The sequence below is a fragment of the Etheostoma spectabile genome, unplaced genomic scaffold, assembly GCF_008692095.1.
Source record: "Etheostoma spectabile isolate EspeVRDwgs_2016 unplaced genomic scaffold, UIUC_Espe_1.0 scaffold363, whole genome shotgun sequence".
In the NCBI taxonomy this organism is placed as follows: domain Eukaryota; kingdom Metazoa; phylum Chordata; class Actinopteri; order Perciformes; family Percidae; genus Etheostoma; species Etheostoma spectabile.
Window position 1 is genome coordinate 528,985 of NW_022605593.1, and position 24,372 is coordinate 553,356.

At 40.1% G+C, this 24,372-nt stretch overlaps 2 protein-coding genes across 2 annotated transcripts in view; one reads left to right on the plus strand and one right to left on the minus strand.

Moving 5' to 3' along the window:
• The window catches only part of nes (nestin), a 36,165-nt gene extending 23,580 nt beyond the window's left edge, over positions 1 to 12,585 (minus strand). The window contains exon 1 of the mRNA XM_032511425.1: positions 12,576 to 12,585. The gene's annotated coding sequence lies outside the window, so the exon portion shown is untranslated. The remainder of the gene's footprint in view (positions 1 to 12,575) is intronic.
• A 4,131-nt stretch (positions 12,586 to 16,716) lies between these two features.
• LOC116686421 (C-type lectin domain family 10 member A) overlaps positions 16,717 to 24,372 on the plus strand; it is a 108,746-nt gene continuing 101,090 nt past the window's right edge. The window contains exon 1 of the mRNA XM_032511427.1: positions 16,717 to 17,183. Within this exon, the coding sequence (XP_032367318.1) occupies positions 16,751 to 17,183 (433 nt within the window). The 5' untranslated portion in view covers positions 16,717 to 16,750. The remainder of the gene's footprint in view (positions 17,184 to 24,372) is intronic.

Sequence of the window (24,372 nt, forward strand, 5' to 3'; positions counted from 1 at the left end):
GACCCGCTGTGTGCCAGATCCCCACACCTTACTGAACAATTTGAAGCATTACACAAATGGTTCACTGTAGTGACCTGAGCAACGCCTTCTTCTCCACCACTACACAAGAACTCACGGGCACTGGTTCGGTTTCCACCTTTGAGGGAAAAAAGGTACACTGACACTATACGCCACAGGGGTTCACATGCATCCCACCATCTTCGCAAAAAAAATCTAGGAGTATAAGACAGCATTCAGGCGCCAAGTACAGTGAGACACACAAGTCCTGTCTATGAGATGATATCCTGATTGCCTCCAGACCAAAGGAGCCAACGAAAAGGCTGCCGTAAGCATATTCAACAACACTTGTCTTGCCATTTGGAACAAATCCTCAACCCAACTCCAATTCCGTCGGAAGAAGTGATTTGTCCTAGGCCACAAATCTTCTCCCAAACAGGAAACCCTTAACACGGACAGAAACTGCTGTACATATTCAAAGCCCCAAAGCCCCGCACAAAAGGAGACAAATGATGGCTTTCTTGGACTCTGTAACTCCTTCCGTTCTGTCTGACCCCATATGGCCCCAAACACACGCCTCTTCTGTACATGATGGTACCCGCTACAAACCTAGCCCTGAAGATTACCTTCAGCGAACATGGTACTCCGTAAGGAGACGGACGCATTCCATGTTCTTAAAAAACCACATCGCCAAATTCAGAGTGTTTAGGTTCCATACTAACCCAAGTCCTTTTGTCCAACATTTGGACTGCAAAACTAGTTTCATTCCTTTTCAGTGCTATCACAAATCACGGGTACAAATTTCCATCCAGTGGCGATTCTATTCTAAAGGCCTGGACCCGTGCATTGCACTTCCCCTGTGTGAGAGGCAATATTGTGTGCAGCTTCCCCCTCACGCAGGCAATCTCTTCCAGATTAGTGTTGTTGCCATCCAACCACTGTGCTTGTCCCGCATGCATGTGTACATCTGATAACCTGAACCCTAATACATTTTGTCTCCACGAGAACATTTGTCACTCATGACCCACTTTGCTCTCCCAACCGCATTTAGAGCTACAAAGAGATGTAACACACTAAACCCGCCATCTGGTCCCCACAGGAGATGATGGAGCCCCCAGTTCATGTGTTATACCGAACAAAATGAAACTGCAAACCAGAAAAGACTTAACAGATGACGTCCGATTCCCGACAGCATTCATGTTTTTTGTGATGGAGCCCCGGCCTCGAAAGGAAAATAAATCGTCACGAGAGGAAACCCAGTGGGATATGCAGTGGTGACGCAAGAGACACGCGTGCTCAGGGCCGTGCCCTCGAAATAAACTCCGTCCCAGCACAGAGATATTGGTGCCCGCACAGAAGCCTGTAAAATGGGCAAGGACCAATCAGTGAACGCGCTACACGAAGCCCATATGCCTGTTTTTCCCATACATTGTTTTGCAGCTACAGTGGAGTAGCAGGATATAACGTCTACAGGACAAACAAGCATGCAAGACTTGGCTAGGAAGCTACATTCGGCTATCCAATTACCAATCACAAACTAGCTATTTGTAAATGTCCAGCACATACTAAGCAAACAGATCCAGTCATCTTAGGGTACTACAAACAGCAGATGAGGAAGCTAAGAGAGCAGCGTAGAGATGGCCAACTACTTAAACGTTTCAGAGGAACCACAGAATCCGTCCCTACAAGAAGTACAAAAACATGCAAGACACTCCCCCAAGACCGAGAAGATGTTTGGCTTTCGGGAGAAACGGGGCAATTTGTGTTGATGGCCATATTATCTGACAGATAACAAGCCCTGCTTCCCTAACAATTTGTATCCATATGGTGAGCTAGGTTGGAGCCAAGGCGATGACATGTCTCAACAACTGGGAATGATTCCATGGTAGCAAGAAGTGTTTCAACCACTTCCAAGTATTAACTTCTTACTTAAAATTTTTTGTAGAGGGGTGCATTATCTTTTGCAAGCAGACATAATCCTCAGTGAAATGTCAGACCAATAGATAGGAAATGCCCACAAGGTCCACTCCGTGAGGTCGCATCCTCACATGGCTTTCATAGAGCTAAACGCAGTGGTAACTTACAAGTATGGTTTAGGTCCCTGGTATATTGCCTTCTCTAACTGGGGTATAGAATCACCCTCACGAAAAGCAGTTGCCATCCCTGTAGCCAAAACACTCTCGCTAAAAACGTAATACCACAGTATGGCATCCCAATAATCATTTGGAGTGAAGAATGGGCCCACATTTTGTCACATGGACAGTTAACATTGCTAGGACAACACCTAGCATAGACTAAGACGACATTGGTTCATACCACCCCCAAAGTTGCCCGGGTTGGTCGAGAGGACTATCGGCACAAAAAGAGCTAGAAAACCAGGGCGGCATACAGGAAGCCATTGCGAATGTCTCCTGTTAGGTTTGTACATGTAATACGCAACTCTCCAGGGCTTACTCCTTTGAAATGGTACAGTAGGGGAGTCATTATTTTATACCGTTTTGTGTGAAGGGGGTCCCCTGGGCAGAGAAAAGTGATGACCCAGGGGCCCTCTTAGCAGATTGGATGTGCCACCATGTTTAGAGAAGGCAATGATTCAAAGTTCTGTACTACTTCCTCATCTCTCCCCCCTCTTTCTCCCCCGCGTGCGCAGCCTTCCAACCATTGACACCACTGCTTCAATACCGTGATAACGCGTGCATGCTAGTCGATCCCACCTGGAGGGAGGCCGTCACCCCGTGCTCATCACCACCCCCACAGCCGTAAAGATTTGCTTCAACGATCCCCGGGGCGTACACCAAAGTCCCTGTCCCAAGATACCTTCCTTCCCACAACCCTGAATCAACACGGGTGGAGGCTACGTCGAAAGAGACGGTTATCAAAACCTTTGTCCCTGCCGCCCCCCTCTTTGACTGTTCACCGGTCTACTCACCCCTCTGTGTGCTTCCAAGGGCGCATGGGGTTGTTCTGTATCCTACGGCCCTCTGCGTGTTCCGCTTCCCATGGCGCCCGGAGGCCACCCAAAGGGACTGCCCCCGATCCCCTCTCTCATATCTCTCCTCCCCGTTCTAGGCCGCTCCGCCGTGCCTTCTACCCTTCTCTTTTGCTTATGCCACCTCTGGTCTCTCTCATGCTAAGTCCGTTCAGCCTCGGCCCCCCCCCCCTGGGTTCATTTTGGCCCCCCCGCTGCCCCTATCCGCCCCCACCCCTCCCGTAGTTCCCCGCCCACCCAACCCCGTCCCCGCCAGCCCTCTCTTTCCCGCCACCAGCTCATACACCCCATCTACCGCCTTCCTCCCCCCTTACCTGCTGCTTTGCCCCTGCTCTGGGCACCTGCCCCCCCCCCGTAGCCCCTCCCAATTGGACGGACCTGCAAATGGGGGAGTAAACACCGCTCAACGAGACATCAGATTAGTCCTCTGTACTGGCCCTGTCCATATACCCCCAGATGCTAGATACCCGCTTGAAATCTGTTTAAACATAAAAACGCACGGATGAAACCGGGCCAAGGGGAGAGGGCTCCCGAGGTGCATTGTGCTGGTGTCCACCCTCCCGGGTACACCACTGCCTAAAAAAAAAAAAACCCCGGCCACCGGAACACAACCCAGGCAACGCCTGGGTAACAACAACTTGGGGGACACCTCATTTGTTAGGCTCCTGATGCCAATGGGGGACGGACACTAGGCTGAAATTGGCGATGGGGCTCCTAGATGTGATCGGAGGACCAAAAGGGGGGGAGGGTCTTGGCGCTCTAGTGAGAACCGGGGCGAGGAGCACACGGACAGGGTAACTGCACCACACACTCGGGTCCACGAGCCCAAAAGCAAGGTGCTGGTCCACCACTATAGGTAATGGGGATCGGAGTCCCCGATGACCAGTAACTGTGGTCACGAGGCCCAAAGGTCGTGGCATGGCGCTTTTTTTTTCCCGGTGGGTAGGGGTGGGTAAAGTTGAGCTGAAAGGAAAAACAATACGTTTACCGAGTAGACCTGTTTCATGAATTCCAACAAAAGCCCTGTCAAAAATACGCGAGAGATCCGAACTTCATACGATGGATGCCCTACAAAGGTAGGCTAGTGCTGGACCAGGGACGGTCACCAGGCGGGTGGGGTGTGTGTGCGATTATTGGTACTACGGGCGGCACTTGTTAATTTTCCATGAGATGAATAAAGATGCAGGAATCATTCATCAAGCCTCCTCATTTACTGCTCTTAGATGATGCGCTGGGAGAATAATGGAATAAAGGAGATTTCCTCTCTGGTTGAACTTCAGGACTGGTATGGATTATTGCTTTAACAGGTTTTCTCCCCTTGTAACAGTATGGTAATAATTTTCAAGTGCTATGTTGTAATGCCCTGTTGTTGTGTTGTTGTTCATACTCTGATACACGTGTATGTCTCAAGATGACAACTATCATGTTCATATCACAACTCTATGCCACGATTCCTGAGTACCAGATGACTGTGGCTCATGCAAATGGTGATGTATGAAACCCCTGATAACAATTTTTGATTGTCTTGGCCAAAATGGCGGGCCGGATCCTAAGGGAGGGTCGAGGAGGAATTTTCCTTTCAAAGAAGGTTTCCCGCGTCTCCGGTTATGAGAGTACAGCCTTTTTCTGTGAGTACAATTGTGATGAGTGATTATTGAAAACCATAAACTGGGAGATAATTCTGATGGATTCTGTTAATGTACAACCAGAGGGAAATGACAGAGAAATTCATTGTGTATAAGTCTTCGTGGTGTTTATATTTCTTTGCAGTAGTGTTTTAAAATATTATGACTTTCATTTAACTTATAAGCAACTTTAACAATACCAGTTTTTCTTTCAAGCCGTGTCTGTGTCTTCGTTACTGCGGCCTAAACAAAGGCAGTAAATGTCCCGCTGTTCATATCCAGAAGATAACAGAGCCTTAGCTCTGAGTCGCGATACATGCCAGCCAGGGTCTCTGGCGTAGGCATTAGACCCCGTCTTAAGTCAACACCTGTGAATCTTCTGTGTGTGTGTTTTGAATAAAGGGCAGAGCTGCAGAGAAATTGTTGAAGTTTTCCATAGAGCTGCGCTGCGAAAGGCTGCTCTCGTGGTAGCTTCCCTTTTGCAACTGTCAATTACTGCTCATTTGCCGTCTGAGTCTCGTTTATCTTCTGCTTGCCGTCATTATTAGTAAGTTAAAGTGTATGAACCTGACATTCTGTGTCTGGGTCCAAAATAAACCTTAACAAAAAGGCCTAATTCTGAATATCTGTTAATTTTATTAATTTCTGCGGTTTATTATCCCCAGTGGGAAATTACAATTTACACTGTGTTTTGTAATCACTGCAGACAGGCCGCACACACACACACACACACACACACACCACATACACCACACCATAAATGGAGAGATACCAATACAGACCAGTGCAAATCTACACTCCATACTTGGTCCATTGCAGACTTGAACCAGTTAGCTGCCCCTCAGACAGCTAGTAGCTATCTGTCCAATCGGAGTTTTCTGTTCACGACCTAAAACAACCTTGAATGTACGCACGTTCCACCAAAAACAGTTCTTTCCAGGTATTTACAGAGGCAATCGTGGTTCCGTCAGGCGCTTAGCACCCGGCCCAAGACGACTGTAATTGGTTAAAGAAATGCCAATAAACGTGTTTTTCCTCCTATCTGCAAAGCTGTGAGCCAGACCCCCTTTGCAGTGCTGTGCGGAAGTTGGTTGCAAGCGAGAACTGGATGCAGTTGGACTTGAAATACGTGTTTGAGCAGACGGAGGAACGTGTGCGATTGAAGATGGATTTATGATCAATATTGTAAAATCAGTGCTGACCATCATGCCAAGTTCTAAGTAAGCAAAAATCAACAATGTACTTCTAAACAGAAAGAAGCTCGTAAAAGTTTCCACCTGCAGAAAAACTTTTTTTTATATCTGCAAAAACCTCCCTGTTGATGGCCCTTGATAACTACCTAAAGAACTAAAAAAATGTATTTAGTTCTGCTTTGAAGTTGTGACAAAGCATTTAATGATAATACTTTTCTTTGTAGCGCACATCTGTGTTGGAGTGCTTTCAGAGTGCTCAGAGTAAAACACGTAAAAACAGAATAAAAACTGGAGCAAACACAAACAAAATGTATTAGAATGCTGCTAAAAAGAAAGGTTTAAGGCCCTTCTTGAAAGATTGGTGGTTTACGGAGCCTGTAGTTGTTGGTTTAGCACTAATGCAGAGTCATTGATGAAACATCACTGTTGTCTGAAACACTTCCTACACGCGCAGCAGTTCATCTTTCACCAGCAGTTTGTCATCAGACTTTTAATCACATCAAATACCTTTCTGCTCAGACTGAAGACCAAATACACAAACTACAAATTGACTTCGTAAAAATACACTCTTTGTGTTTCTTTAAGTCGATATATAAGCAGCTTTTCCCACGTTCACTCTAAAAAACATTAAATATTAATCTTCCAAATGTGTTCAACATATGCTAAGAGGAAATGAAAGAATATTCATTTATAAAACATGGGTGTTGTCAAGCATTTAGAAGCATTCTTACATTGCAAAGGACATAACAAAAACACACACACACACCACACACACACACACACAACACACACACACACGGAACAAAACATGGGCCTTGGTGCGCTGTGTGTGTATTCATTGACTCTGCTTTGTGGTTGTGCCCTTTTGTATCAGTTTATTTTTGGGTTTTATCTGTCTCTCACACAATGTCAATGACAGTTGCATCCTACGGATCCCTAAGGTGACAAAAACTCTAAATTTCTTCATGCGCTCACGTAAAACTTCATATGCAAAAGTGAAAGTTTCATGTGAGCACGTGAACGTTTTGTCTGAGCACATGAAAATAAACCTTAGATTTACTTTCATGTGCGTCGCTTCGAAACCCATTTTGCGCGGTGCCAGTGCACAGTCAGCAGCAAAAACTCGGTTGAGAAAGGATGGCAGCTAAATATGAGTTTATAGATGCCAAAAGGCTTCAATTTGTCATATAGTGGGACATCTTAACATGGTATGGATGATTACCACGTTTCTCCATTTGCTCCTATCATAACCACTGAAAGCAAACATGTCAGACATCCATCAGAATTGGACTTTGGTTAGACTTGACAGTTTTCAGTTATAAGGACCAAAATGAGGGAGAAATTTGTCATCATTTATTGTTGTTAAGGTACACTAAACCACGTTAAGCTTTTTTTCACGTCAGGACTTTAAACCCCATGAGAACATTTGGGACTCAATCCACTGCTGCTGAAAATGTGAAGCAGAAACGTCAGATAACGTCCATAATAGGGACTTTGGTTAGATTTTCTACAGTTTTCAGTGGTTATGAGGAACAATGTGAGAGAGAATCTGGTAATAAGTATAATTGTGTTAGTTTCAAAAACCACTTTAACTTTTTCCATTAGCGTTTAGAATGTCCCATTTAGTTCTTATATACGAATCAAAACACTCTTGTCCTTATGTTGATCCATTCTCCTGCATTTGGTGCCCATGCACCTATATCCGTGAGTTGGCCAGATCTTTGCAACTGTGCATAAATGAAAGTAATTGCCCGTCCAAATAGCTGAAGCACCTTGCACCGGAATTATTACAAGACTTAAAATCGTTTTGTCGTATCAAAACATAATGGTGACAACTTGCCAGAAAAGCATTAATTGCCCTTAATGAAGACCTGGATTAAAATGTAGTGCGTCTGACTCCTCTCTAGTCATGCTCAGCTGTCACTGTCTCCATTACGGCCCAGCTAGGCTTCATCAATATACGGCATCAATATAACCTTCATGTCCGCACTTGAAGGTTTCACGTCAGCCATGAAACTAAAATTTAGATTTTTTTTTTGCATGTCCCCTTAGGGCCTCCTTCCTGAATTACAGTATGTTGTTTGTTCTGACTTGGGGATTTAGCCAGATGTAAAAAAAATAAAAAAAATAAGCGTTTTTTGTTCAATTTTATCAAATATGAATTACTTCTAGACGATATGGAAAAAAAACACTTGACATATGATCCATTCTTTGCATCAAAAGCTTTAGAAAAGCACTTTGGGAAAATTTTTGTTGAGAACGAGTGATGCAGTGCCCCATTTTGGCCAGTTAGTAGCAACAGAATATGTTCCATGATACACGGAAACTGAGCAGTCTGTCTGTCCCTGTCATCTATCTCTGATATACAAATATTAAGTCATCACATCTCTAATAATGCAGAACACATTCAGGTATCTGATAACAGAGCCCCTTCAGTCTATTAGCAACCTACAGTATATAATCAAATATCTAAATGCTTCAAATGTAAGTGCCTGTTTTTATTCTGACACACCACAGCTTAAAGGAACCTTGTAAATATTTGTTCTTTTTCTATAAAAAAATAAACCTGTGATTTTAGTTCTAAAACGAAACATTTAAACTGTGAAGTAAATGTCTTCATATTTTGATATTTATAAGCCAGTTGATATCATCATCAGAGTCTGACTGCTGTGTTTAAACAGATAAAGCCTTCTTATGCAGATCCATTGTTTTCTATCACCACAGCTCACGTATCCATTATAGTTTCTGGACAGACATTACACACTGACCGTCAGTCAGCGGAGGCGGCTGTGTCCAGTAGCTAGGGAAGAACATGATGTTTAGATCAAGGCGATAGATTTTAGGATTCAGAGTGTGTTTAGGAATGTGTCTCTTACCTTTCATTCAGATACTTCCATCAATCCACTTCCATCTCCCTCTTCAGCTCTCAGACCAAACCAGTATCCTCAGTTCCTGAACTACCCCGACTGTATTCATTGAGTGCACACCTGACAAGAGGAAAACAGTTATCAGTATATTAAACACTAACTAAAACAATGTCAGATTCACAGACTACAGATTTAGACTACAGAAAATACATTCAACTTAATAACATCACAAATTCCAGTTTTCTCATTACCTTTTCTGCTTGACTTTGTACAAACCAAATCTGAACGCTTTCCTCTGCAGTCTTGTCGAGCTTCTTCCCAGGTTTTCCGATTAGGAGGAGCAGCGTTATTATACCATAGCAGTTGAGTCGGTGTGTTGTAACCACTTTCTGACAAGCTTCACTGCTCCTAAAAACAACAGAGACCAACCAATAAAACATTACAGCATTATGATATTATTATTATTGGATCTAATTAATAGGATCTGAACATACCGTTAGTTGTTTGTGGGCAGTAGCGTCAATGCTCCACGGACTCGACTGACGTTGATTTGTTATTCCGTTTGTTTCTCCAGGTCTTGTTATTGTTTGTTAGTTGTTCCTGGTCTCCGCTGCTGGTTTTTGGGTCTCCAGCTGCTGGTTTTGGGTGTCCATGCGGTTGCTACTGTGGTTTTGTGTCTCCAGCTGCTGGTTTTGTGTCAGTCGCTGTGTTTTGTCTCCGCTGCTGGTTTTGTGTCTCCAGCTGCTGTTTTTTGGTTCCAGCTGCTGGTTTTGTGTCTCCATCTGCTGGGTTCGGGTCTCCGCTGCTTGTTTCGTGTTGTCAGTTTTCTGGAACGTCTGCAGTCATCTGTGATCTTGCTTTCTAAGACATTATAGTTTTGTGTCAGGTTGTCCAACTGGACTGTCGATTGTTGTTGTCCCTCATCGTCTTTTCATTGTCTAAGCGGAGTTTGTTGATGGGTTTGTCAGGTTTGCGATTGGCAGCCTCAGCCCACTTTCATCACTCTGACGACTTAATCTAGCATCTGCAAAATAAAATAAGCTTCTTAAATCATAGTGATAAAGCAATTTTGGTTTTACATTTTGCCACCTTCAAAAGCCATTTCCTGTCTGTCTCACTTTAGGTTTTCTAGCAATTTGAAGACGTTAAAGATCTGCCATTGCATAAAGAAACACTGCAGTTTCAAACACTACTACTGTTGCACCAAATGTGGACAGACAGACAGACAATGGATGTTGTTTGAAAAATAAATACAGAATATCACTTGACTGATCCTTTCATTTCTTTACGCATGTCTATATCATTGGGCTCAATAAACTAATCCATTGTGATTCCTTCATTAACCTTCTCTGTGCATCCCAATGCACCTCTCCAATGCTGGAATGTGGATACATTGTGAAAAAAAAGTTGCATCAACAACACCCTGTCTTTGAATTATTTACTTCTACATTGATCATTGTACCAGATAATAACTAAAAAAGATTTAGAAACAGTTAACCCTCGTGTTGTCTTCCATTCCAAATGAAAATCAACACTTTTGTTGAGGCTTTTCTATCAATGTTACATTTTCTACGTTTTTTTGTCCAATTTTTCACACTTTTGACGCTATTTGATGTTTTGACAATATTGTCACTTTTGACGTGTTCAACACTGCGGTAACACTAACTTATTGACTTTAGTTTACAGTTATTTTTGGGATTTTATGTTCACTAAAACCTCATTTATAGAAAATAATTATTTTGAGTTACAAAAGCAAACATTAGGATTATTGAGACTAAAATTATAGGAAAGTATGTTGATGGATAATCCAGACTGGAATATGTCACTTTTACTCAATACTATTCAAAAACACTTCACATTTGTTTTTTTTTCAAATGCTATAAAATTTAATAAGACCCAAATTAATAAAGTAGAGATTGTGTACTTGCCAAAGAGCGTTGTGGGAATCAATCATGTTATTTTTGGGTAGTTAAAAGAACATTATATAGAAAAACGGGCCAGTTTGATCCGAGCACATGAGGACAACATAGGGTTAAGGGGCACTTATAGTAATAAAAACAACTCAATAGTAGCTTCTAACTGTGGCAAATGCATTACAAAGACTTACAGAGAGAACTAATACATTACTTTAAGGTTTGTGTCAGTGTGATTCATGCATGGACTTTGTGTGTATTCTTACAGTAGACCACGCCTGCTATGATGGCAGCAGAATGACCAAAGAACCCCAAACACAGGCCGCTGATACTGGAGCATCTTTGCTTTCTGTCTAGCAAGATCCGCAGAGACTAACAACATACATACAATGAATATACGGCTTCAGCAAGTCTGGATACCAAATCGGGACGGTATATTCAAAGTTAGTCTTTTTTAGTAGAAATCCTATTCCTTTGCAAGGCAAACAGAGGAAACAGAGAGATGTTTGGTATGCCGTATGTAAGCAGGGAAGATACCCTGATTATTTTGACTACTCAGACTGCAAAGCCGGTATCAGCTTCATAAATTTCATCACCCATATCTTGCTTTCAGCAAATTAGGAATGGATCCCTAATAGCCTATATTTAGAGGAGAACGGGGTTTCAAGATTAGGATGACATCTGACTCGTCTGAAAATTGGAACCACAGTCTGCTCGAGTATAGAAAACCCATGTCTAATAATAAGGAATTACAACAAAACAATATCTTTTGAAATGTTTCTTATTGCTTAAGTAAAATCCAACCTTAAGGACACCAATTTTCTTTGTGAATGAGTATGTATTTAATAATACAATGTTCTTTTAAAATACAGGGGGCATAGTATACACCCCCTCTGTTAAATTCCATAGAGATGTTCAGTGATTTCATTATTAAGGCCAGTTATTTCATGAATTAGGATACTATCCATCCTGATAAGTCCCTTGGTCTTTGAATTAAAATATCCCCCCCAACTACATCACAAACCCTTCACCACACCTAGAGATTGGCATGGTTTATTCAGTTAGGTAATGCCGGTTGATTTGCTTGAGAGATGACTTTAGAAATTGACCTACCTAGAGCTTGGCATGGGGAACTTTCAAAATCATCTCTCAATCAACTCAAACCAGATTATAAGGCTAACTGAATAACAGATAAAGAGATGATTTTATGGAAAAGTATCTCATGCCAATAAAGTATGAGTAAAAGTAGTAGTAGAAGTATCAGTGATAGTAACAGTCATTTTTATGTAAAAGAGTAACATTAGTTGGACCTGAAGCACTCGTCCAAGATAAAAAAAAAAAAAAAAAGAACTAACTCAAAAAGAGATTGGGGTTATTGACAGAACTCCTCCAGAGCAGATATACTGTCCTAACCGTTTTCACAGGCTGAGCAGTTACTCATAACTCATCAACTAGATCCCATTTAATGGTAGTTAGCTATGGTGAGTTAACGGTAGTTGTAGTGGCAGTATTTGAAATATCACCATTTTAATACCTACACGCTGTGTACACATTTTTTCACAACCTACCATTTGTGTCAGCAGTTGGTTGCTTTGTGTCACTTTGGGCCTTCACTTCATCGTACACAGTTTCCTCCTTAGCTGAAAAGTTGGAAACACAAAGACTTGGTTAAGGACTTTGCAACCGTCAATGATGAGGATTGGTTTTGTACGGATGCCTTTGAGTCCCATCAGGGGATTTTTTTTTAAATCTTGTAATCCCAAAATAACTTGTGGAAACAAGTTAAATATCTAGGCATATTGTGTGTAATGCTTTATAATTTTAATGTATATTAGAATCTTAGATCAGATTTTTTCATTTCCTTATATTATTAATTGCATTAGTGTTTTTTGTCAGCCTTCCCAGAGACTACAGATGCAAATTAAAGACGTCAGAACAGAGACCTTATTATGAAGAGAACTCTTATCAGGTTAGTTTTTACATAGAGAAACCCTGAGTCTCACCAGGTGATATTTTTAATCTTGTGCACACAAGAAAACTTTATTTTTTAGAATGCAAGTCATTAAAGGGTTTTCCTCACACAGGGAATTAAAAGTGTCAAAGAAAACCAAAGATGATGTAAATGTCGGACTTCCAATCCAAGACAAAAGAGGAAGCCCTGCCTTTTAAAGGGAAAGACTGTACAAATAACTATTTTGACACATTATCCTGACCCTTTTAAGAAGCTGCGGTCTGGCTGGAATCTCCAGCGTGGGTTATGTAATGTGAACGGCCATTTCAACCAAAGACAGTCAGTTTTAATTGCAGGCTCAGTTGATAAAAGGATAAAAATTGCTTCAAACTTTCCTCAATGCAAGTCATTCTTAACCCTTCTGTTGTCTTCCCGTCAATCATGAAACATAATTGGTTTTTCCAACATTTTTATCACTTTTTCAATGTTGTGGGGGCTTTTTTCGATGTTTTTTCCAAAGTTGTTTGATATTTCTAATGTTGAAATTTTCAGCGCTTATTTAGAACGCCCATTTTTGTGAGAAAAACCATGAAAATAGGTCAAATTTGACGGGAGGACAACATGAGGGTAACTGATTTACAGCATGTTGTTCATCTAGACTTGAATTTTAATGGGGTTTTCTTGGTTTGATCAGCTTTTTAACAATAACCTACTCAAATAAGTCATAGGTTTCATCAAATTAGAGAAAAACTAAAATATATTCTTATTAGACAGTAATACACAGATACCCTAATTACCCACCATTCCCTTAAAGTATAGCTGAACTAGAAACTGCATTCAATGCAGTTGGCTTGTTAAACCCAACATATATATACTCAAACACTATTATAGGAGATCCTAATACACTGTTAGGCAGAAATTTGGAAGATAATAGTAGATAATACAATGTTGTTACAATTTAATTTAGAAAAAAAAAACTAAACTTACCTTGGGGAGGAGGATGTTTGTTGCTTTTGAATACAACCGAAGCGTAGCTAACCTCCTCCTCCGCCATGGTTACAGTCGCTCTGTTGGGTTCTGCCTGACTTGCAGACAGAGAAGTACCGCTCAAATTACTCCACCGTGCATCTTCATTAGAGAACTGGTTGGTTCCTCTGTTCGGTGATATGAGACTTCCGCTCACTTCCAACAAGTAGCTCTGTTTGGAAATTTGGAGAAATGTCATTAGAGAGAAAAAATGCATGTACAGCTGTGTTTAGTTCCTGTGTTGAGATGGCAGTTAGAGAGCCTAGGGACGTCTACAAACTACCACGACGAAAAATAATATGTAGGCTATCAATTTAATGATTAAACAAGGTAGTGTCTCTAAACGTATCTCAATTATAACTTCTCTCCTGGTAGTTGTACTACAGCCCTCACTTTAAAAAAAATGTTTATGTTTCTATTTCTTTTCGGTGTTGTGACGGTCCCTAAGCTTTCCTTACAGTATCAACACCGGAACTAAACAGAGCTGATTTAGCACAAATTTCATGCATTTCTGTCATATCGATTGCTGTCAGATTCACTGTGTTCCCTCAAAAAGAATCACTCCACAATGGTAGTCATTTAAAATAACATTTTGAAAACATTTAGAGGCTAAACACACGTTTAAAACTTGCCCTGTTTAAGACTATTGGGAGTTAACTCTAGCAGGAGGATAACACGGTGTAGGCAGCATCGATTGGTTTCATTTCTCTTTCTACTGACAGAACTCCACATTTACAGACAACAGAGCTACGTGTTGGAATTGACCAGAATTCTCCTTTAAGTATTTAATTCTGAAAAATCCAACTTCTGCTTTTGGTTGAGAAAGTCATTTGCACCAATGATTGGCTGAATATTAACTTCAGAACCAAATACAAAGTGTTCCTGTGGTACGGTGTATATAATCTTCTAATGAAATGCAATATTACCAACAATGCACACGCAGGTGGAGGATTGCTAGTTTGTGACTTTGGACTTTGGAGGTTTACTTGGTGTTACTATTCTCGGGTGGTTTTGACATTTGACTGACGCAACTTGTGTGTGGAAACCGCCGCAGACCATGCCAATCTCTAGGTATGGTCAACTTTCCATAAAGTCATCTCTCAATGCAAATCAAACCGGCTATTAGTCTAACTGAAATAACACCATGTCAATCTCTAGGTATGGTGAAGGGTATGTAATGATGTTGGGGGGGGGTATTTTAATTCCAAAGACCAAGGGAACTTTATCAGGATGGATAGTATCCTGATCCATGAAATAACTGGCCTTTAATAATAAAAACCTACCTGCCTCTATGGGAATATAACATAGGGGGGTGTATACTATGCCCCCTGTATTTTAAAGAACATTTATTTATTTACAATACATTATTCATTCACAATGAAAATTGGTGTCCTTAAAGGTTGGATTTTTACTTAAGACAATAAGAAAAATTTCCAAAGATTATTATTTTTTAATTCCTCTTATTATTAGACATGGGTTTCTATACTCATGAGCAGAACTGTAGGTTGTCAGATGTCATCCTAATCTTGAAACCTCCTGTTCCTCCTCTAAATATAGGCTATTAGGAGATCCATTCCTAATTTGCTTGCAATGCAAGATATGGGTGATGAAATTTATCTGAAGCTGATACCAGGCTTTAGCAGTCTGAGTTAGTCAAATCAACAGGGTATCTTCCCTGTCCTTTACATACTGCCTACCAACAACATCTCTCCGTTTCCTCAGTGTTGCCTGGCAAAGGAATAGGATTTTCTACTAAAAAGACTAACTTTGAAATATACTGTCTCGATTTGGTTAACTCAGACTGCTGAAGCCGTCATATTCATTTGTATGTATGTTGTTTAGTCTCTGCAGAATTCTTGCTAGACAAGAAAGCAAACAGATGTCTCCAGTATCAGCGTCTGGCCTGTTGTTTGGGGATTCTTTGTGTCATTCTGCTGTCGGTCATCATAGCAGGCGTGGTCTACTGTAAGAATACACAACAAGCAGTCCATGCATGAACTCACACATGACACAAACCTTAAAGAGTAATAGTATTAGTTCCTCATCTGTAAGTCTTTTGTAATGCATTTGCCACAGTTAGAAGCTAACTATTAGCAGTTTGTTTTATATCCTATAAATGTCAGCCCCTTAACCCTCATGTTGTCCTCATGTTGTCCTCGGATCAAACTGGCCCGTTTTCCTATATCAATGTTCTTTTTAACTACCCAAAATAACATGATTGATTCCACACAACGCTCTTTGGCAAGTACAAATCCTACTTTATTAATTTGGGTCTATTAAATTTTATAGCATTTGAAAAAAATATGAAGTGTTTTTAAATAGATTGAGTAAAAGTTGACTATTCCAGTCTGTGATTATCCATCAACATACTTTCCTTAATTTAGTCTAATAATCCTAATGTCTGCTTTGTAACTCAAAATAATTAATTTTCTATAAATTTGGTTTATTGAACATAAAATCCAAAAATAACTGTAAAACTAAAGTAATAAGTTAGTGTTACGCAGTGTTGAACACGTCAAAAAGTGACAAATATTGTCAAAACATCAAAATAGCGTCAAAAGTGTTGAAAAATTGGACAAAAAAACGTAAGAAAATGTTAACATTGATAGAAAAAGCCTCAACAAAAGTGTTGATTTTCAATTTGGACTGGAAGACAACACGAGGGTTAACTGTTTTCTAAATCTTTTTTTAGTTATTATCTGGGTACAATGATCAATGTAGAAGTAAATAATTCAAAAGACAGGGTTGTTGTTGATGCAACTTTTATTTTCAACAATGTATTCCACATTCAGCATTGGAGAGGTGCATTGGGATGCACAGAGAAGGTTAATGAAGGAATCACAATTGGATTAGTTTATTAGAAGCCACAATGATATAGACATGCGTAAAGAAATGAAAGGATCAGTCAAGTGATATTCTGTATTTTATTTTTCAAACAAATCCCATTGTCTGTCTGTCTGTCCACATTTGGTGCAACAGTAGTATTGATTTGAAACTGCAGTGTTCTTTATGCAATGGCAGATCTTTAACGTCTTCAAATTGCTAGAAAACCTAAAGTGAGACAGACAGGAAATGGCTTTTGAAGGTGGCAAAATGTAAAACCAAAATTGCTTTATCACTATGATTTAAGAAGCTTATTTTTATTTTGCAGATGCTAGATTAAGTCGTCAGAGTGATGAAAGTGGGCTGATGGCTGCCAATCGCAACCTGACAAACCTCATCAACAAACTCCGCTTAGACAATGAAAAGACGATGAGGGACAACAACAATCTGACAGTCCAGTTGGACAACCTGACACAAAACTATAATGTCTTAGAAAGCAAGATCACAGACCTGACTGCAGACGTCCAGAACCTGACAACACGAAACCAGCAGCTGGAGACCCGAAACCAGCAGCTGGAGACACAAAACCAGCAGCTGGGGACACAAAACCAGCAGCTGGAGACACAAAACCAGCAGCTGGAGACACAAAACCAGCAGCTGGAGACCCAAAACCAGCAGCTGGAGACCCAGAGGAACAACTTAACAAAACAAATACAAGACCTGGAGACAAACGGGAATAAACTCAACGTCAGTCGAGCTCAGTGGAGCATTGACGCCTACTGCCCCAAAACAACTAACGGTATGTTCAGATCCTATTAATTAGATCCAATAATAATAATATCATAATGCTGTAATGTTTTATTGGTTGGTCTCTGTTGTTTTAGGGAGACAGTGTAAAGCTTGTCAGAAAGGCTGGTTACAACACACCGACTCTAACTGCTATGCGTATAATAACGCTGCTCCTCCTAATCGGAAAACCTGGGAAGAAGCTCGACAAGACTGCAGAGGAAAGCGTTCAGATTTGGTTGTTGTACAAAGTCAAGCAGAAAAGGTAATGAGAAAACTGGGAATTTTGATGAGTTATTAAGTTGAAATGTATTTTCTGTAGGTCTAAATCTGTAAAGTCTGTGAATCTGACATTGTTTATTTAGTTATAGTGTTTAAATATCTGATAACTGTTTCTCTCTTGTCAGGTTGCACTCAATGAATACAGTCGGGGTAGTTCAGGAACTGATGGATACTGGTTTGGTCTGAGAGCTGAAGGAGGGAGATGGAAGTGGATTGATGGAAGTAATCTGAATGAAAGGTAAGAGACACATTCCTAAACACTCTGAATCCTAAAATCTATCAGCCTTGATCTAAACATCATGTTCTTCCCTCAGCTACTGGACACCACAGCCTCCTCCTGCTACTGACGGTCAGTGTGTAATGTCTGTCCAGAACTATAAATGGATACCAGTGAGCTGTGGTGATAGAAAACAATGGATCTGCATAATGAAGGCTTTATCTGTTTAAACACAGCAGTCAGACTCTGCATGATGATATCAACTGGCTTATAAATATCAAACTATGAAGACCTTTACTTCACAGTTTAAATGTTTCGTTTTAAGAACTAAAAATGCACAGGTTTATTTTTTTTATAGAAAAAGAACAAATATTTACAATGAGTTCCTTTTCAAAGCTGTGTGTGTTTCAGAATAAAAACAGGCACTTACATTTGAATGCATTTAGATATTTGATTATATACTGTAGGTATGCTAATAGACTGAAGGGGCTCTGTTATCATTGATACCTGAATGTTGTTCTGCTTTATTAGAGATGTGATGCTTATAATTTGTATATCAGCAGATAGATGACAGGGACAGACAGACTGCTCAGTTTCCTGTGTATCATGGAACATATTCTGTTGCTACTAACTGGCCAAAATGGGGGCACTGCATCACTCGTTCTCAACAAAATTTTCCCAAAGTGCTTTTCTAAAGCTTTTGATGCAAAGAATGATCATATGTCAAGTGTTTTTTTTTCCCACATATCTGTCTAGAAGTAAATTCATATTTGAATAAATTGAACAAAAACGCTTATTTTTTTTAATTTTTTTTACATCTGGCTAAATCCCCAAGTCAGAACAAACAACATACTGTAATTCAGGAAGGAGGCCCTAAGGGGACATGCGCAAAAAAAAAATCTAAATTTTAGTTTCATGTGCTGACGTGAAACCTTCAAGTGCGGACATGAAGGTTTATATTGATGCCGTATATTGATGAAGCCTAGCTGGGCCGTAATGGAGACAGTGACAGCTGGAGCATGACTAGAGAGGAGTCAGACGCACTACATTTTAATCCAGGTCTTCATTATAAGGGCATTAATGCTTTTCTGGCAAGTTGTCACCATTATGTTTTGATACGACAAAACAGATTTTAAAGTCTTGTAATAATTCCGGTGCAAGGTGCATTCAGCTATTTGGACCGGGCAATTACTTTCATTTATGCACAGTTGCAAAGATCTGGCCAACTCACGGATATAGGTGCATGTGCACCAAATGCAAGGAGAATGGATCAAACATAAGGAAAGAGTGTTTTTGATTCAGTATATAAGAACTAAATGGGACATTCTAAAACGCTTAATGTGAAAAAGCTTAACGTGGTTTTTGAAACTAAACAATTATCACTTATTACCAGATTTCTCTCTCACATTGTTCCTCATAACCACTGAAAACTGTAGAAAATCTAACCCAAAGTCCAATTATTATGGACGTTATCTGACGTTTCTGCTTCACATTTTCAGCAGCAGTGGATTGAGTCCCAAATGTTCTCATGGGGTTTAAAAGTCCTGACGTGAAAAAGCTTAACGTGGTTTAGTGTACCTTAACAACAATAAATGATCGACAAATTTCTCCCTCATTTTGGTCCTTATAACCACTGAAAACTGTCAAGTCTAACCCAAAGTCCAATTCTGATGGATGTTATCTGACATGTTTCTGCTTTCAGTGGTTATGATAGGAGCAATATGAGAGAAACGTGGTAATCATCCATACCATGTTAAGAATGTCCCACTATTATGACAAATTGAAGCCTTTTGGCATCTATAAACTCATATTTAGCTGCCATCCTTTCTAACCGGAGTTCTTTGCTGCTGACTGTGGCACTGGCACCGCGCAAAATGGGTTTCGAAGCGACGCACATGAAAGTAAATCTAAGGTTTATTTTCATGTGCTCAGACAAAACGTTCACGTTCTCACATGAAACTTTCACTTTTGCATATGAAGGTTTTACGTGAGCGCATGAAGTAAACTTTAGAGTTTTTGTCACCTTAGGGACTCCGTAGGATGCAACGTCATTGAACATGTGTGAGAGACAGATAAAAACCCCAAAAATAAAACTGAATACAAAAGGGCACAACCACAAAGCAGAAGTCAAATGAATAACACCACAGCGCACCAGACAGCCTCATGTTTTGTTCCGTGTGTGTGTGTGTGTGTGTGTGTGTGTGTGTGTGTGTGTGTGTGTTTTTTTATGTCCTTTGCAATGTAAGATGCTTCTAAATGCTTGACAACACCACATGTTTTATAAATGAATATTCTTTTCATTTCCCATCTTTAGCATTCTGTTGAACACATTTGGAATGATAAGATTTAATGTATTTTTCAGAGTATATCGTGGGGAAAAGCTGCTTATATATCGACTTAAGAAAACACAAAGAGTGTATTTTACGAAGTCAGATTTTAGTTTGTGTATTTGGTCTTCAGTCTGAGCAGAAAGGTATTTGATTGTGATTAAAAGTCTGAGTGAAAAACTGCTGGTGAAAGATGAACTGCTGCAGCGTGAGAAGATGTTTCAGACAAACAGTGATGTTTCATCACAATGACTCTGCATTAGCTGCTAACCAAACAACTACAGGCTCCGTAAACCACCAATTCTTTCAAGAAGGGCCTTAAAACCTTTCTTTTTAAGCAAGCATTCTAATACATTTTGTATTTGTGTTGCTCCAGTTTTTATTCTGTTTTTAACGTGTTTTACTCTGCAGCACTTGCTGAAAGCACTCCAACACAGAAATGTGCGCTACAAAGAAAAGGTATTATCATTAAATGCTTTGTCACAACTTCAAAGCAGAACTAAAATACATTTTTTTTTAGTTCTTTAGGTGTGTATCAAGGGCCAATCAAACACGGGAGGTTTTTGCAGATATAAAAAAAAAAGTTTTCTGCAGGTGGAAACTTTTACGAGCTTCTTTCTGTTTAGAAGTACATTGTTGATTTTTGCTTCTTATGCTTGGCATGATGGTCAGCAACTGATTTTACAATATTGATCATAAAATCCATCTTCAATCGCACACGTTCCTCCAGTCTGCTCAACATACAGTATTTCAAGTCCAACTGCATCCAGTCTCGCATTGCAACACCTTCCTCCACAGCACTGCAAAGGAGGGTCTGGCTCACACAGCTTTGCAGGATAGGAGAAAAACACGTTTATTGGCATTTCTTTAAACCAATTACAGTCGTCTTGGGCGGTGCTAAGCGCCTGACGGAACCACGATGCCTCTGTAAATTACCTTCGGGAAAGAACTTGTTTTGGTGGAACGTGCGTACATTCAAAGGTTGTTTTAGTCGTGCAACAGAAAACTCCGATTGGACAGATAGTCTAGCTAGCTGTCTGAGGGGCAGCTAACTGGTTCAAGTCTGCATATGGACCAAAGTATGGAGTGTAGATTTGCAGCTGGTATCTGGTATCTCTCCATTTATGAGTGTGTGTGTGTGTGTGTGTTGCGGGCCTGTCTGCAGTGATTACAAACACAGTGTAAATTGTAATTTCCCCACTGGGGATACATAAACCGCAGAAATTAAATTTAAATTAAACAGGATATTCAGAATTAGGCCTTTTTGTTAAGGTTTGATTTTGGACCCAGGACACAGAACAACCACAGTAGCCAATTAAAGTGCAATAGTTTTTAATAACAAAGGTAGACAGCACGCGGAAACAAACAGTCTTGGCACGGGAGGTGGTTGACGGAGTAGGTAGTGGTCCAAGCGGGAAGAATCTGGTGTATCAGCACAGGAGTCGAGACGGGACACGATATCTGTGTGAGAAACAGGTTTAGTACTCAGCATAGAACAAGACAGAAGTTTAACAAAGTAACGGGCCTAGTGACCACGGAGGTGTAAGTAACAAACTGCCGCTGAAGAGGTGGTCAGCCCGGGTTTAAATGCAGAGGTGATGGGTGAGGATGATGATGTGACTCAGCTGTGCAGTGACAGAGCTGGGATGAGTGGCCACGCCTCCTGACCTAGTTCCTCTTTAGGCCCGCCCCCTCCATGGATGACGGACAACACAGACAGACACACAGGGAAAAGGGAGACACAAAACACAAAAGGCAGCAGAACCACAACACTTTTTCCGAATATATAATTTTCAGATTAAGACGTGTGATATTCCGGTATTATTTAGGTTTTAGAATATAGTATATGGATATTCAGAATTAGACCTTTTACCGAATGTCCAATCCAATCCACTTTATTTCTATAGCACATTTTACAAACACAAAGTTACCAAAGTGCTGCACAGAAAACTCAAACATACAAAACCATTAATGTAAAATATTGTTAAAAAAAAATAAGAGCATTGGGTTTAAAAAATTAAAAAAAATAGATAAAATGACTAAATACTAAAATACAGTAAAACAATAAGAGACATCAGAGGACCACAAAACTCACATGGAGTTAAAAGCCAATGAACAAAAATGTGTCTTTAGACGAGACTTAGACGAGACGAGAATATATCATTTTCAGATTAAGACTTGTGATATTCCGGTATTATTTAAGTTTTAAAAGCATTCTTTGAACACGTATACAACGCATTCTGACTATGCGTCTCAGTCAGGGTTTTACCCCAGTTTACGGACTCTTTTGTTGTTTACGGCTTATGGTCAGCTCTGTTGCTGTAAACAATCCAACCAGCCAACCGTTTGCAAGGCTGCAGACCCGATAAGAAGGAGAGACACAGCTACTTTAAACATGATCAAAAGACATAGATATCAACAGGTTTTTGAATAGGTGCACACATTGCCACGCCGACCTTTTAAAGAAGCTGGTTGAAAGAATGAACACTGTGCTCGCACAGTCCAACAAGTGTTTCCACACAGACGTTGCATCAATCTAGTGTCAAAGTCACTCTAGCGTCACTGTGTGTGTGCTTATTTGGTTATTGTGGTGTCAGTATCTATTGCATTTTTTAGGGAAGGCCTACAAAGTTAATTCTGTTTTTCTAGTTCCTATTTGGACATACATTCTCAAGTTCTTACACTGTTTTTAAGATGGTAATAGGGATTTTTTTTTATAGATTTGATTTAAGAGTTTAAGATATTAGATCAATAATCACTTAATGATTCCTGATTTAGTTTTTAGGCTTAAAAAGAGGAATTAAGAAGTGCCTATTTTCTCTTTTGCACAAGTTTTGGTACATCCAGTCAATGCATATACACAGTAAGTCTATGGTGACAAAGTCACTTGCTATACAGAATATGGTTTTGATATGGTAAGTGATTGTGTTTTTGTGTTATTAAGCTTACTGGGGGGCATATATAGGTTGAATAAGAGAGGTCCCAGAAATGAACCTTGAGGTAACCCACATGTCATGTCTCTTCGCTCTGATGTGTAGTTTGCCATGGAAACAAAACAGCCCATTACGATTATGGACATCGGTTCAGAGAATTCATCCAAAAAAATAGAATACTTTGCAATCTTTGTACGATCGGGAGTAAAACATGAGAACGTTCCAGGACAGCAGCAGCAAATCTACATCTGTTCACTTTTTAAGTCTTGCGGCATCAATGAAGTTAAAAAATTTGGGGGTGCTGATTCAGTAAGCATGGCAACTCCGGTGATGTGATTACCTTGTAGGGGCATGGACTTTCTCAGGCAGCTATGGCAGCATGTAATGCAAGGCCAGAAACTACACAAATATATTTGCATTCATACTGGTTGTTCATATTCAGACAGTCATATGCAAATTCCTTTCAACCAAAGGCAGAAGGTGTTCTTTCAGACTTACAGACTTATCCTAACAGGAACCAACCCGTTCTTTATTAGATGAACTGTGAGTAATCTGAGCGGGTACTTCTCTGTCTGCAAGTCAGGCAGAACCCACACAGAGACCTGTACCATGGCGGAGGAGGAGTTACACCTTCGGTTTATTCAAAGTACACAACATCCTCCACCCAAGGTAGTGTATTTTATTGTAATGTTTTTTTTTTTAATCAATATCTCAAAATACATATCTTAAAACAGATCATGCTAACAGTAATAATGAGATGCTGTATCTTTGTCATGTGATCAATGCATGTTGATATCTCTACTGTATGGTGGGGATGGTGTGTAATTAGGGTATACCTCTGTTTGTTTACTATCTGAAGGATATATTTCTAGATTTATTTCTCAATTTAATACAACGTATTTCTTATAAACAAACCAAGAAATCATACACCAATCTTTAAACTGTTAAGTTGATTCTGTTCTCTGCATTGAATTTTACTTTACATACTGAATCCTCTAACCACCAATCCACTGGAATGGCCCATTTCAATTTACTTTAAAAGTTTAACTTAGTTATCCATCCCTGAACTCATGTTGGAATAAGCTGATGGTCTTTTGTTCAGTATTGACGTTTTGGAGTACGTAACCCACGTTAGATTCCACTCAGACCACAGCTACTTAAACCCAGTCGGGTAATGTGTATCCAAATATTAACGTGTTTTATGTATTTCCCCTTAAAGAGTTTCCTCTTTTACCGGGACACGCTAACTGTGAGCAATTTCAACATCTGTAAAAAGCAATCCTAGTCAGACAGATTTGTTGTTACTTTGACAGAACACAAATAAGCCTTTAAAGTCTTTAATCCACCCATACGCAGTCATTACTATGATTGTGTCCTTAAACCTTTCAGCTAAAAGAGGAGGAAACGTGTACGATGAAGTGAAGGGGCAGAGTAAAACACAAC